At 42.2% G+C, this 15,205-nt stretch overlaps 1 protein-coding gene across 4 annotated transcripts in view; it reads left to right on the forward strand.

The window, feature by feature from the left end:
* The window catches only part of TBC1D30 (TBC1 domain family member 30), a 94,123-nt gene extending 84,148 nt beyond the window's left edge, over positions 1 to 9,975 (forward strand). For 2 of the 4 annotated variants that reach the window (XM_082351236.1, XM_082351238.1), the window contains 2 exons: positions 2,617 to 2,823; positions 6,061 to 9,975. In XM_082351236.1, the coding sequence (XP_082207362.1) occupies positions 2,617 to 2,823; positions 6,061 to 6,842 (989 nt within the window). In that variant the 3' untranslated portion in view covers positions 6,843 to 9,975. The remainder of the gene's footprint in view (positions 1 to 2,616; positions 2,824 to 6,060) is intronic. The other 2 variants (XM_082351237.1, XM_082351239.1) reach the window with 1 other exon arrangement.
* The last annotated feature ends 5,230 nt before the right edge of the window (positions 9,976 to 15,205 follow it).

The raw sequence follows: 15,205 nt of genomic DNA on the forward strand, positions 1-15,205 counted from the left end.
ATAAATAAATAAATAAATAAATGGATCATCACGTTAAAAAAAAAAAAAAGTAACTTCTCTGTTACTTTATCATTTAGGAGGATCTCTCTGTTATGTGTTACGTGCATAATACATATTTCTTTTTCTTTATGATTCGTTTTGCCTCCCACTCGTCTGATTTAACGTTGTGTGCTCAGTTCCTTAGCACCGAGCCTGGCATATAATAGATGCTTACCACATTCTGTTTGAGTTAAATTGTGAATTCATTATAGACTGGCTTCTTTTCCACTATAGAAATACTCTCTAAAGCCAAAATATTATGGTACCTCTACTTGAATTTCAGTGACCAGAAACTCATTATCTCATAAGACATTCTGCTAATTCCTCTGCTTAGCCCAGGGTTTCTAGTTTTGAAGAGATAAACTCCACTTACTGGTTCTATTAATAGTTCTTCTCTTCAGAACTAAACAGAACAAGTCTGCTCCCTCTTCTGCTGGATGTTTCTTTGAATCTTGACGACAGTCATCACGGCCCCCAAAAGTTTCTTCATGGTCCAAATTCAGAATTTCTCAAAGATACGTCTTCCAGAACTTCTAATGTTCTATAAATTCACCTCTAAATGTCCTGCAGTTTGATAGTATCCCTCTTAAAAAGTGGTGCTCTGAATTGAATGTCATGCTATGTTTTTTTCTTGCAGAAAATAGATCGGACGTTATTCGTGTAATGAACTCTTTTGAAGCAGTTCATGCTTCCCCCACTATGATCTTTCCTATCTTTGGTGGCAGCTCTTCCTTTATGACATTTATTCTAGTTTGAAGACCATTCTCCTTGCTGAAAGAGGACAGAAACAAAAGATGTCAGGCACCTCTGCATTCTCTTTGCCATCTGCTAGCTTTATACTGCCTTCTCAAAGTCATGGGGCTATTTTCTTGTTTTTGTTCCTCTTGCTTGCTTTTTGTTTGTTTGTTTTGCTGTTGTTGTTTTGGTCGTGGTAGTTTTGAGTATGTTCTGCAAGCCTTAGCTTGTTTTGAGTTTTAACCTGCTTAATGTTCGGTTCATGTCATTTTGTGTGTGTGTTCTTGGTATGTACTCCCCTGTCATCTTTTTAAATGACTTTAAAAAATCTGAACTCAACAAGAGTTCTATTGGTTTTGTAATGGTTTCTATCTCCTCTTTAGTTGCCTGATTTTTAGCTTTTGGTTTCTAGCCACGGGATCAATAAGTATTTTAACTCTAACGTTTTTGAATCTGCTTTCTGTCATCTGGGTCTATGTTCCATTTTTTCCCCCCTGTTATTCTTTCTGTGCAATTATAGGCTCTGGGATGACATGGTCATTTTCACCTAAATTTCATCCTTAGTCTTTCTCGTTGGTTTTACTTTAGTTAGATTAGAGGTCCTCTTTTAATTTTCTTCTTCTTAGAGAAGTATTTTCAATAAAAAAGAAAGTTTACCAGATGTTCAGTCTTTATCTGAATAACACTTTCAGCAGATGTTAGGATACTTGAAATCCCCTACTAATCTTTTTTTTTAAGCTTGTCCCCAGGCAAGTTTTACATATCGTGTTAGAAAAGCCTCATTTTATCCCCTGTTTACCTGTGTGGCATGTGAGTGTATTTTCACACTGTACTTATTTCTGTTTCTTGGAGGTAATCTCAAATTTATTTAAGGGATAAATCTACTAGTTGTTGGTGTTAACAGGAGCAAAAACCACATCAGAGATAACACACATAGTAGACAGTCAGGAAATGCTTGTTAAATGAATAAAAACATTCATTTCTAGTGATACCATGATCTAAAGTCTTGATAATCTTATAGAATGTCTTGCTGGTTTTTTTTTTTTTAATTAATTAATTAATTTATTTATGGCTGTGTTGGGTCTTCGTTTCTGTGCAAGGGCTTTCTCTAGTTGCGGCGAGTGGGGGCCACTGTTTATCTCGGTGCGCGGGCCTCTCACTGTTGCGGCCTCTCTTGTTGCAGAGCACAGGCTCCAGATGCGCAGGCTCAGTAGTTGTGGCTCACGGGTCTAGTTGCTCCGCAGCATGTGGGATCTTCCCAGACCAGGGCTCGAACCCGTGTCCCCTGCATTGGCAGGCAGATTCTCAACCACTGCGCCACCAGGGAAGCCCCTATCTTGCTGTTTTTAACTTAAGAAAAACTAACTTTTAATGACTGACTAAACCCTACAGTGTAAAATTTACAAATTTATAGTTGTGAGTCCTCATGCAGTTAGTTATATGGAACCTTGTAAATCCTCATGCAGTTATATGGAAATCTGTACCCTGACTTTAGACAGCTAGAGTTATATTTTTCTAAGGGAATTTTAGAAAATGGCAGTGATTTTTATCTGGAAACAGCCGACCTTATGTCCATATAATGAACAAAGGGGTAATAAAATCAAACAATGAACCCACACAGCTCGTTTCAGACTCACAGTTAGCCTAATAAGAAAATGCAGAAATATTTTCAGGACCAAATAAAAACAAGTACTAGACAAATTGTACTGTACATGTTTTTTGTGGTTCAGAATTTCCTGGAGGTTAAGATACTACCCCAGGTTATATAGTGTAATCAATTCCCAGTTAGTCCCGTTCTCCTCCAGTGATACTGTCTCCTTGTCTCTATTCCGTGGAATATAGAACCAAATGGGGACCAGAATCTGAGATCCAATAACATTGCGGAGCTGAGTCCAGGAGCGATCAATTCCTGCCGAAGTGAATACCACGCAGCTTTTAACAGTATGATGATGGAACGCATGACCACAGATATCAACGCGCTGAAGCAGCAATATTCTCGGATTAAAAAGAAGCAGCAGCAGCAGGTTCATCAGGTGTATATCAGGGCAGGTAATGTACTTCTTTGTTTGAGTCAATTTCAGCTCCGTGTCAACTTGTGAAAGGAAGACCGAGTATTCCCAGGATGGCCTGGGAATTACTGCTCACTCTGGCTCGGCATCCACCAACACAGCTGGCAGGAGACAATAACATCTTTATCTTCTCACTTTTTATTTTATCTTATCAGGCTCTAAATAAGAGAAAGGTCCCAAGGACCAGGCAGTTGATGGTATTCAATACCTCTTTACTCTGTATGCTTGTGGAGAAGGCTTTACAAATGATTAGAATGTTGCAAAGTCATGCAGTCCTTGGATTTGAGACATTTTGGAGCTGTTGCCTCCTAAATTTCAGGCATTTGGAAGTAGAATTTAGTCATCTGTGTACTGGTAAATAATATTACTACCAGTCATTTAGGTAGTAATATAACAGATGTTGTGATCAGAGGAAAAGGAAAAAGCCATTACTGTGCCTCACTGGTGGGTTAGCAGTGTCTTGGGAGTCTGCTGAGAAGAACACAATTGTACTGCAGTTGGAAATGCTCTTTTCCAAGGATTGCCAGGCTTCTTTTTTCCTTTAAATTCCTAAAATCCCAATGAAAAATCTGATTTATTGTTTAATATATGCTGATTCGGGAATTGGTTTGTCTTATTTTAAGTGAAATCCTAATGAAAATGATGCCAATCCAGGATTAACCAAGATATAAATTTGACATGTGTTTAAGAGGCTTGTGAGCATGTGACTGATCTTGCATAAAAACTGAATTTACCTTTCACTTGTTGGGGAGGAGTAGGCAACTTCTTAAAGATTCTTACTTTATCCTGAATCATTAAAAAAGCAATCACAAAAGGAACTAACAACTATAACACTTTAATTTTCAAAACATTGGCACATACATGTCCTCATTTGTCCTTAAATCTATGAGAAAGGCAAGGACAGATATTCCTATATCCTTTTAAAAAATGAGGAAATGGTAATTCAGGAAGGCTTAGCAACTGTCTAGGATTATATAACTATAGTGAGTGGTCAGACCAGGGCTAGAACCCCCATGTTCTGATTCTTTATGCAGTTCTTTTCCAACCACTTTCAGAAGATTTAGGTGGAATGGTGAACAATTGCCATTGGGTACTAAATCAACCCAGTGTCTGTACTCTAGTCAGGGGTCAGCAAACTATGGTTTGTAGGTCAAATTCTGCTCACTGCCTGTTTTTATAAATAAAGTTTTATTGAAACACAGGCATGCCCATTTGTCTACATATTGTCTATGACTGCTTTTGCACTACAGTGGCTACAATATTTATAGTCTGGTCCTTTACAGGAAAAGTTTGCTGACCCCCTACTCTAGATCAGGGTTTATGTGGTTATTTTTAGGGAGAGATTGCTGCTCAAGGGCAGAGTTTGAGAGCATTGTTTCTCAAACTTTAGTGTGAATACGCATCACTTGGGGATGTGTCAAAATGAAGAATCTGCTTCAGTAGCTGTGGGTGGGACTGAGATTATGCATTTCCAATAAGCCTCCAGGCGATGCCACTGCTGCTGGATGGGGATTGCACTTTGAGTAGCAAAGGTTTTAGAGGAGATGGTGTAGGATAGGATCAGCAGCACAGGCGGAGAGATTGAACTTGAGCTAGAGGCAGAAGTCCTCAGCTTCTGAGATTTAAAGGAAGGTGGTAAGGATGGTGGTTGAGGTACCAGCTTCCTAGGTTAGGGAGGACAGGAAGTTAAGGCTTTTCAGTCCTGATAGCTTCTGTTTTTATGAAGAAATTGGAGGAAAAGTTGTTTGGGAGTAAGTTGAAGGTTGGGTGGGAGCTTAAAGAAAGTAACGAAGATTTGGATCGGCCATCGGAAGCAATGGGAGAGGGAAAGTTTGTTCAGCGGCACTGCGGACCTAACAAAAATAGGAAGTTATGAATTTAAGGGATATCAATCCACATGGCTGTGTGACTTCCTCCCATCTGCACCCCCACCCCCAGCAGCTATTAGCAGCTCCTATTTTGGAAAGGAGAATGTGAATTGTGGATCTAGAGTGGAGTTTTGCCAGGCATGTGTGATAAAGCCATAGGGATGCCTGGATGTGTGGTTATTGGTGAGGTGTGGTCCAAGGGAACCACCGTGCATCTAGCAGGGTAGGGGTGTAAGTGAGCCGAGGAGACAGTGAGAGGTTATGAGAAGATTGAGGGATCAAGGAACGGAAATCTTTATGGTTTAGTACCAGGTATAGTTACATCGAGAGTCTGAGAGCTGGAAGAGTCAAAGAGAGGAATATGAGAGTTAAATATTTTTCACATGAGGCAGATCTGTGTGATGAGGTTTAGGATGGAACTGGGCAGGTGGAGGATGGGTCAGTCACCGAGGCAGTAAAGTAACCGAGGTAGGTAAGAGGACATAGAGTGAAGAGGAAACAGGTGTCAGAATTCCAGTGAAGATGGGACTGTGACCAGAGGTAGATGGATAGGAGCAGTCGAGAAGCACAGACGGGAGTTCAGCCGCGTGACCTAGATATCAGGAGGAAGGCTGTTCGCACAAAGACGGCGGGCGTCTTCTCTTGATACTTCTGCCTGAAGCTGTTGTCCCTGGGGCCGTGAGTGTTGAAGCTTCATTGGAAATAGGGGCTCGGTCATAGCCACAGGATGAGGATAGTAATAGTGTTAACAGTGCCTTCCAGGAGAACACAGCTTTTGGTGCTTTCCTGTTTTCAATTTGCTTTCAAAGTCAATTGAGGACACAGGAGTGGAACTAGGGCCAGGCACTAGATAGCTGTGATGTCACTGCATTTTTACCACCTTCTTGTCACTTCTCTCATTCTGCTGTCTCTCAGTAATATGCAGTGTGTTGTTTTCCTACCTCTCAGAAGCTGACAGCTGGTAATCTATATGGTCATAGTGTTTGATCTGTTATTTAAAAAAAAAAATCTTCAGATTTCCTAGATACAAGACCTCCGAGGTTGCTTCTCAGGCACAAGGCTCTCTGTAAAAAACATTAGGGAGACTGGGCTCTAATTAGTAACAAGGGATCAGAGTCTGTTCCTTTTTGTATCCTCAGCCCCTTGTCTCCTCCTCTTTGAAGAGGAGGGAATCCGTACCCCAGGCTCTAGGATCGAATTCAGTTTCTGCTGCCTTCAGTTGCATGACTCTGCCAAGAGCTGGGAAATATGTGGGCAGGGTCTGGGGACAACCTGTGTGTGACTCCTGTTCTGTGATGGATGTCTTTCTCTGTGGTACCTTTCACACGACCTTTCAACATTTCTTTCAGACAAAGGGCCAGTGACCAGCATTCTCCCATCTCAGGTAAACAACTCTCCAGTTATAAACCACCTTCTTTTAGGAAAGAAGATGAAAACGTCAAACAGAGCTGCCAAGAATGCTGTCATCCACATCCCTGGTCACACAGGAGGCAAAATATCTCCTGTCCCCTATGAAGACCTTAGGACCAAGCTCAATTCTCCATGGCGAACTCACATCCGGGTCCACAAAAAGAACACGGCGAGGACCAAGAGTCAGCTGGGCTGTGGGGACACCGTCGGGCTGATAGAAGAGCAGAATGAGGGCTGCAAGACTCACAACCTGGGGGCAGTGCAGGCATTTTCCTCCGATTGTGCGGGGGCAGCTCAAAGGGAAGGTGGCAGCTCTGACGGCGGCACTGGGAGGACCATCGAAGGGCAGTCTCCAGAGCCGCTGTTTGGGGATGCTGATGCCGATGTGTCTGTGGTCCAGGTGAAGTTAGAAGCCTTGGAACTGAACCCAAGGGCTGCTGCTGCTGAAACTGAGCCCAAGGTGCCCTGCCAGCAGCACATCCCGGAGCCGCCAGATGCACCCGGAGGAAACAAGGCCCCTGGCAAGTCTCCCCAAGGCAGCCACCCGAAAACTCCCATCTTTAGCCCCTTTCCCAGCGTCAAGCCACTGCGGAAGTCAGCCGCTGCCAGGAATTTGGGATTATATGGTCCTACAGAAAGAACCCCAACTGTGCACTTTCCTTACATGAGCAGGAGCTTCAGCAAGTCCAGCGGTGGAAACAGCGGTACTAAGAAACGGTGACATCTCTCAGCAACTGTGTATCCACATTCCCCTCTTCATAGTGGCAGAAGGGTTCCAGCCGGATGGCTCCAAGAGAGCTTCAGTTGTCCATTGAAAACGAAGAGATAGGTTCAGAGATGAGAAACGGTCCATAAAAATGGGAATTGGAAATTTTATAATGGGTGCTAGAATAGGGATGTCTTCCGATCATCGATACCGTGGGTTCTTGTGGCAAAATAAATATTGTGGTTTTAAAGTGTGACGTTTTCCCAACTTTTCATTGTGAGCTGTTTAGAAAAGACTTTGCATCTAGGCTGTTAACCCCTCTTCCTTCCTCCTGTTCTGAGGGCCTTCAGGGTGCCTGTGACAACCCCCCACCCAACCTTCCAGTTCTCTGGGTGTTGTTAATACTCAAGCATGCACACAGTAGCTTGCTAGAACAGAAACTGTAAAAAGAAAGTAAGTTTCTTAGTTGCAAAGAACTTCCCAGTTTCCCTCTTCATGCCCCGCTGGGGGGAATGCTTGTATGTGTGAGTTTTCCTTCAGTAGTTTCTTTCAGCCTGTCTCAAAACTGGTTTTTATTCTTGTGCTAAAATGCAGGAGAAAAATCTAGATAGCCTTTCTTTCACTTTCTATTTCTACCTGCAAAAGGAAGAAAACCTTTATCTGTTGAAATATAGCTTGATCATCAGCTGGAAGATCTTATGCAGAGGACACAAATGGGTTACGCATTAAGCAGTTGCTCTCAACAGCTCGCTGATTCCACTGAGCTTTCCTCGAGCTTCATGTTCACCTCTTAAGGAGAGTTTTGGTCCTCAGTGGTGGGATGACCAATGGGCTCTCCACAGAGCTTGTCTGGCCTCCACCAAGCAGCTCATTTACCTACCAGCTCTCCACTGCAGATGCGAGAAGCCTCTGCTCAAAAGCCAGAACGTTGCACCTGCAACTCTGTTACTTGAATTTTGTGCTTTTTTTTTGGGTGGGAGTACTTTGTTGAGTACTTTCTTACTTGAACACTGCCTTTCCCTGGAGAAGGCCCCAGTGCTTTCTAGCTCTGTCTCACCCATTCCTCCCCAGAGACAGCACCTGTTATCTCCACCATGCAGATGGGAACTCTGAGCCACACAGAGGTGAAGTAGTACTTCAGATACTCAAGGTAAATACTCCTGGTACTCAATGTGACTCAGCCACATTGCCTCCAGTGCAGTAGGTGGGTTTTATGCTCCTTGTACCCAGATGCATTGGCTACAGAGGTTCTAGAAACCAAGACTGGGAAGCTATTCACTGCACTCCCTCCTGACTCAAAGGACCTTTCTCCAGATGGTACAGAGTCCTGTGATGGCGTTTCATAAAACCAGCTTTGACCTTCTTATCCAAAAAGGTAGTTCATTTTAAAAATGCTTCATGCAGCTGTCATTTTGGCTGGACAAAAGGCTCACTCCTCAATCCCCTTCTCCCACCAACATTAGAAGATAGACTTGGCATTTTTATCCTCGTTCCCTGGAAGACCTCGGCTAGGCTTGCCGGCATTTTGATGATGCAGTCAGTATTCATTTGAGCTAATTGGATTGCTAATTCTGAAACCAAAGCTATAGTTTTAGAAAGAGTTTTTACTATGAGAGGCACTAATTTTTATAATAAAATAGAGAATGTGGTTGTGTGGGCTTTTTTGCACAGAAAACACAGGAATGATATATACAGTGAGAAGAGTTATCCCTTTTGTGGTATTTTTACCCTCCAAGAACTGAAGATGGAAAATATGACTAATAAGTTATTGCAGTTTTGGTCTTGCAGGAGAATTCTGTGCCATCTGAAGTTAGCCTGTAGCTTCTTAAAAAGCAGCCACTCCCACAGCCTGTGTCTTGGGAAGGGTGTAGGTGGAGAGTCGGGATTACTTTGCATACCACCCCCAGGACAAGACCCACTGCATTTTCCAAAGTTAAGCCAGTGATTCGATTTTCTTCCATCTGCTGAACTTTACATTCCACCTTATATTCTTTTCTCCTCCCCCTTCCCAAGTGAGTCAGAATAGTCGTGTTCCCCTTGAGGGATGTCTGACTTGAATAGAGAATTTTTCTTTTCTCTCTTGAGTCAGCTCCCAGCTCCCGGAGGGTCTGGGTTTGGGGAGGTGGGTAATGGGGTGGAGGGCACTTACTGCAGTTCTTAGGCTTGTGCCATCGCTGTCTGCCACCTGTCTTAGGGTTAGTAGCGCATGCTGTACCTGTTTCCTGGGGTTGGTCTTCCTGAGAAAAGAATGGATGTGATGGCACACGGTTTGGGATAAGTATTTGTTGAATGAATGAATAAACTACTGAAAGGATAATAGTCCTTTGAGGTAAAAATGACCTCATCAGGATTTCAAAACCTGACAGATTCCTGCTAAAGCACTGTGTCCTGTTAAAGTGCATGCATTGTACCATGTAATCGCCATGTGTATCGGTCAACTTGTGAGCTTTGCCTACTTTAGAAAATAAAGAATCTGCAGTAGCCTGTAGCACACAGCATGTACGAAGAGACCAGTATGGACTTTTATCTTCTTTGTATTGGACACTGTATGCCAGCACCAGAAGTACTTACCAAGTAGCGATTTCTTTATTTTTAGATATGTCTGTACCCCATCAGCACTTAGGCCGGAGCCGACTCCTGATGTCTCTGCACCTCAGTTCTCTTACAAAAGCCTCCAGATAATTTAAACCTAGTTTGTAATGTCAACCTATGGGGCTGTAACTGTTTGGAATATTGTATTCCCTTTATCAGTCTCTCTTGTTCTGAAGAACTGTACTGATTACAAAGATATATGCATAAAGATTTTCATTGTTGTAGCTGTTGTGATGTTGTTTATCTGAGCGCCTGCATAGAACGCTGTTGTGACTTTCCCCACCCCCTTCTCTTACCCTGTCAGCTTTACCCCACCTTGGTCGCGTGAACCAAGAGAACAGCCCAATAAACTCCATCTCCGCCGGTCTAATCACTGGGTTGCAGGGTGGCCTATGACCTGCCAAGAACTTGGCAGAATGGCGGGTTCCCGAATATGAGTAAAAGAGTTTATTCAGGAATGTGTGTATGTGTGTGTGAATGTATGTGTGTGTATAAAAATAACCTGTGGATCTGTCATTTTTCTTTGTTTTAATAAAATAGAACAATAAGAATGCCATTTAGCTTCCTGGTCTTATGGATTCTAGATAACGGAGAGCCGTGGTCAAGTGTACAGCCTGCCATCTCCCCTCGTAAAATCTCCCTTTACTCTTTCTGAGCCACTTTTTTTTTTTTTTAACATCTTTATTGGAGTATAGTTGCTTTACAATGGTGTGTTAGTTTCTGCTGTATAACAAAGTGAATCAGCTATGCATATACATATATCCCCATATCTCTTCCCTCTTGCGTCTCCCTCCCTCCCACCCTCCCTATCCCACCCCTCTAGGTGGTCACAGAGCACCGAGCTGATCTCCCTGTGCTATGCGGCTGCTTCCCACTAGCTATCGGTTTTACATTTGGTAGTGTATATGTGTCCGTGCCACTCTCTCACTTCGTCCCAGCTTACCCTTCCTCTTCCCCGTGTCCTCAGGTCCATTCTCTACCTCTGCGTCTTTATTCCTGTCCTGCCCCTAGGTTGTTCAGACCATTTTTTTTTTTTTTAGATTCCATATATATGCGTTAGCATACGGTATTTGTTTTTCTCTTTCTGACTTACTTCACTCTGTATGACAGAGTCTAGGTCCATCCACCTCACTACCAATAACTCAGTTTCATTTCTTTTTATGACTGAGTAATATTCCATTGTATGTATGTGCCACATCTTCTTTATCCATTCATCTGTCATTGGACACTTAGGTTGCTTCCATGTCCTGGCTACTGTAAATAGTGCTGCTGAGCCACTTTCTTTTGCTACCTACAGCCGTCATTTGAGGCAGCATTTTAAGTATATTAGTTTCCTAATTAGAAAAATAACATGTGCTAAGAAAATCTGGAAAACAGAAAGAGCACGAGGAATCATTGGTATTCTGGTATGGGTCTCTCCACTATGTTTTTTTATGTGTGTTTGTGTATATACACACCACTATCTACAAAAAGGTATATTGAGAAAACTAGTTTAAGCTTTCTTTCCAGTAAATGCTCTTTTACAGTATCATTTTCAGTAACTGTTATTTCATCATGTGTTTATGCCAGAATTCACATAACCAGTGTCTCATTGTCCACGAGGTGTTTTTTTTTAAAAATTGAAGTGTAGTTGATTTTCAGTATTGTGTTAGTTTCAGGTATATAGTAAAGTAATTTGGTTATACATATATATATGCATATATTATTTTTTGGATTCTTTTCCATTATAGATTATTACGAGATATTGAATGTAGTTCCCTGTGCTGTACAGTAAATCCTTGTTTTTTTATCTATTTTATATATGGTAGTGTGTATCTCAAACAGGTATTTTTTGATTGTAGATAGTACTGGAGAGAACATCCTAGTACTTATAACTTTGTACACAGCCCTAAGAATTTTCTTAGGGTATGTTCATCCAGGTGGAGTTGCAGGGTCAGAAAGTATGTGCATTTTTAAAACTTATATCTATGTATCACCAAATTGCCATCCTTGAGGATTGAACTTACTATGTATACAAGCAGAATGCCTGTTTCTCTACACCTCTGGATGAGGCAGTAGTTTCTTTCTTTTTTTTCCCTAGGACCTCCATCATTGATAGAAGCAGTGATAATTGGCATTCATATCTCATTCCTGACTTTTAAGAAAACCATTAAGTAAGATGTTTCCTGAGATTCCTGGTAGGTATCTTTTATCAGGTTAAGGAAAGTACCTTTTATTCTTTGCTCACTAAGAGATTTTTAAAAAATCAACAAATATTTAACTTTATCAAATGATCCCTAATTGCATCCTTTGAGAAGGAAGTGGTGCTTGAGATTTGGTATCTTTGAACTTGAGAAAATAGCCATTACTGGGTTTCATCGAAGCATATTAAGATATTTTAGAGTTGCAAGTGATAGCAGTGAAAGTTTTATGTGCAAACTTTCATTGCACTGTTAAATTTACTAGAGGAAATTTGGAAACAGTATAAACAATGTAAACATCTGAGAACAGGGGTAATGGTTGCATGAATTATGATCTACAGGAGGGAAGTGCAATGGCCCATGAGTGTTTGGGCCATTGAAATGGCAGTTATCTCTTACCCACACGAGGCAGTTCAGATGAAAGTTTCAGTGAAGTCTGGAGTCATAGAATCACTAGGATACAGCTACGGATGGGAAGCACTTACTGGATGATGGCTAAAGCAGAACTGTGCAGTGTAGCTCTTCCACAAAGGCAGCCTGGGCTCAATTAAATGGGGACCAAATGGGGACCCATAGACTCTTGGGGTTGGATCAGCTCCCGTGAATTTCCTTGCTGCCTATGTCCTGAATCTGAGTCTACTTCTTTCCTGGTGCTCAGCTCTGATCAAACCCACTGACCTTTTTCATGATCAAACCCACTGACCTTTTTCAAAGTCACTCTCTATCCCATTCTCTTCATTCCTTCCAGCACAGGCAAGCCTTATCTGACTGCTACACCCTGCATCCCAGGGGCCTCGAGAGTCTTCTTTTTAAAGTTAAAAAACCAGAAAGTTGACTGTTTCTTAATATTTGCATTCCTTCTATATATTCCTGTAACACTTCTAGTTTTTCTTTAGGTGATGTTGATCCTTGGGAAGGAGGTGGATCAATTTCCCTAAGGGGCCAACAGCTTTCTGGGTGGGACTTAGCTGATATTTCAACGCAGGTGTCTCCCAACCCCTGGAGAGTTTAGAAATCTGCATTAAAACAAAATAAAGCAACAACAAAACAAAACAAAACCTCCCCTAGAAATTTTGATACTGAACTAGATTTGACAACCACTGGTCAACCTATTTTCAATGTCCTTCAACTAGTCTCTCCCATCCTACCCCACCTCTCTCTGTTACCGTGGCTACACATTGCTGCCGGAGTGATTCTTCTAAAATGAAAAACTGATCAGACCATTCCTCTGGACAAAATCCTTCAATCGGTTCCCATCTCCTGGAGTGTAAAGGCTAAAACCCTTGTCTTAGTTTGATCTGGCCCGTGGTTATTTTTCCAGCTTATTTTCCCACCATGTTTCCCATTCATTGCCTTCTGCAATCTATCAGCAGCAGCAGAATAACATCAACCATTTGTTGAGATCCTATCTGCTAGGCACTATACTAGCTCCTTTATATATGTTATCTCGCTGGCCTATTCCTCCCAAGAACCCCACAAAGCATATTATTCCTGTATTAGAGATGATAAAAGTGGGGTGACTTGTTATATCTTTGACCACGTTTACCTTATGGTAAATAGCAGAGTCCAGATCCCTCTGACGCCAGAGCTTAAGCTCTTTGCCTTGCACTGTCTGTGAACTTTGCATACAGCAACTTGAAATTCCCTGAAAGCTCCTTGCTCTCCCAACACCCTCATAACTGTGTATTCATTAACCTCCGCCTAGAGCACCCTCCTTGCTCCAGTCTGCCTGGGAAACACCCACTCATCATTTTAGTCATATCACACACATCAATGGGGTCAGATCCAATCCCTGCCACTTTCCAATAGTACGATGTTGTGTAAGTTTCTTAACATCTGGGACCGTCTATTTCCACATCTGTATAAGGAGGATAATCATTTCAACCTCATAAGGCTTGTTGTGGGCTTCTGCTATTTTTGCTGCCTAGAATTAACTACCTTCCTTTGACAACAGTGCCCTGGAGAGCTCTGTTCTCCTCTCTCTCCATGTAGTCTGGTGAAGTTGATGCCCCAGGAGCACAGGGACCAAGCTAAGCCATTCAGCACTCTCCCTCTTCCCCCGCCATGGTGTCTGACCCATGGTCAAGCACATGGGCAAAGAAACTCAATTCCTGGGCTCTTGTTTTGAACTCCTGGGGAAGCTGATTTGCTCGTTTTTTAGTGGATTTGAACCTAAAGGAAAAAGCCCAGGAGTTGCTGCTGGCAGCCATCTTGTAACATCTCCCCATGAGAGGAGAGTTTCTTGGAGAAGAGTCAACACTGAACAAGCAGAGCTCAGAAACAGAAACCAGGCCCTTTTTGTATCAGATGACCCCTGGATCAGGCCATACCTGAAGTTAAATTAATGTCTCTACACCGTTTATTACATCAGCCAACATTCCAGTTTTTGGTTTTAGCCTGTTTGGTTGGGTTTTCTATCATTCATATTAAAAACCTGTCAGTTGGAACAGGCATTTTATGAAGATTATAGGTTAAAAAGGCAAAATAGTGGTACAGTCAGTAAAAAGTAGCTAATAGTTTAGTCAGTAAAAAGTAGCTAATATTTTTAGTTTAGTTTAGTGAGTCAAACCTCTCCTGAGCTCTATTATTTTTTGGGGGCTCTGTCCTCCCCATCATAATAATAGATAGTGTAAGCTGGTGATAGAGTCAAGGAGAGAGGTTCTTGTTTTACGAAGAGGGGTCTTTCCTCCAGCCTTTGGATCTTCTTTGGCCTTGTGTCTCCTTGTGGCAGAAGGACAAGTGATTCTGAGTATGAAACGATTTTCCACCAATCTTACCTACTGTTCCAGCCCCATCTGCATTCACAGCTGAGTCCTGTGGAGAGCAGAGAAACTATATGCAAAACATGGAAGGGTTGTTTTAACCGAATTCTACAAAATTTGGGAGTCCAAGCAGCATATTTGGGGAATTGCTCTCACCGGCTATAATGGAAACTGAGGGCATTTCCTTTCCCTCGCTCAGGTGCCCGTGCAGCTCTCTGACAGAGAAGGCTCTGGAACAGCTCTGGTGGCATCTGCTGGGAAGCAGCAGGGCTGGGTTGGGGAGTGGGCCTCTTGGGGAGCTGAGGTGTCCAGCAGAGTTGTAGGAGCACCTGCTGGGGAGCACACCTGTTTGGGAAAACAAGAGAAGCACCTCTTGAGGATTTCAAGAAAACCTTGCCCTGTGTTAAGGGGATAGGAAGACTTTATAGGCCCTACCTCAAAAGATGTTTGTGGGAACAGTGGTTTGAGTTGTTGTTGTTACAGGGACCCTATCTGGACAAAAAATTTGCTGAGGTCTGTGAAAAGTCAGGTTACATGTAACTGTCACCTGATAAACTCCACAAATGTATATGCAACCAAACTAGCAGGTGGTGAAAAGCTTAAAGTTTTGGTTTTTTTTTTTTGCACGTGGAACTATGGACCGGAGTTTCTAGTGCATTTTTTAAGTGGGAAACAAATCACAGAATCATGGAATTATTTAACAAAAGTGTTTGTATTGGAATAATGGAATTACTAAATGTCAGATCTAGAGATCGTGGAGCTCAGTGGTTTTTAATATCTTTAAGCAACAGGACATTTACAAAATTATTTAAACTTTCACTTTGCACATATTTGCACATGGTGA

This window comes from Balaenoptera borealis (genome assembly GCF_965194805.1).
Source record: "Balaenoptera borealis genome assembly, chromosome: 13".
NCBI classification, from domain to species: domain Eukaryota; kingdom Metazoa; phylum Chordata; class Mammalia; order Artiodactyla; family Balaenopteridae; genus Balaenoptera; species Balaenoptera borealis.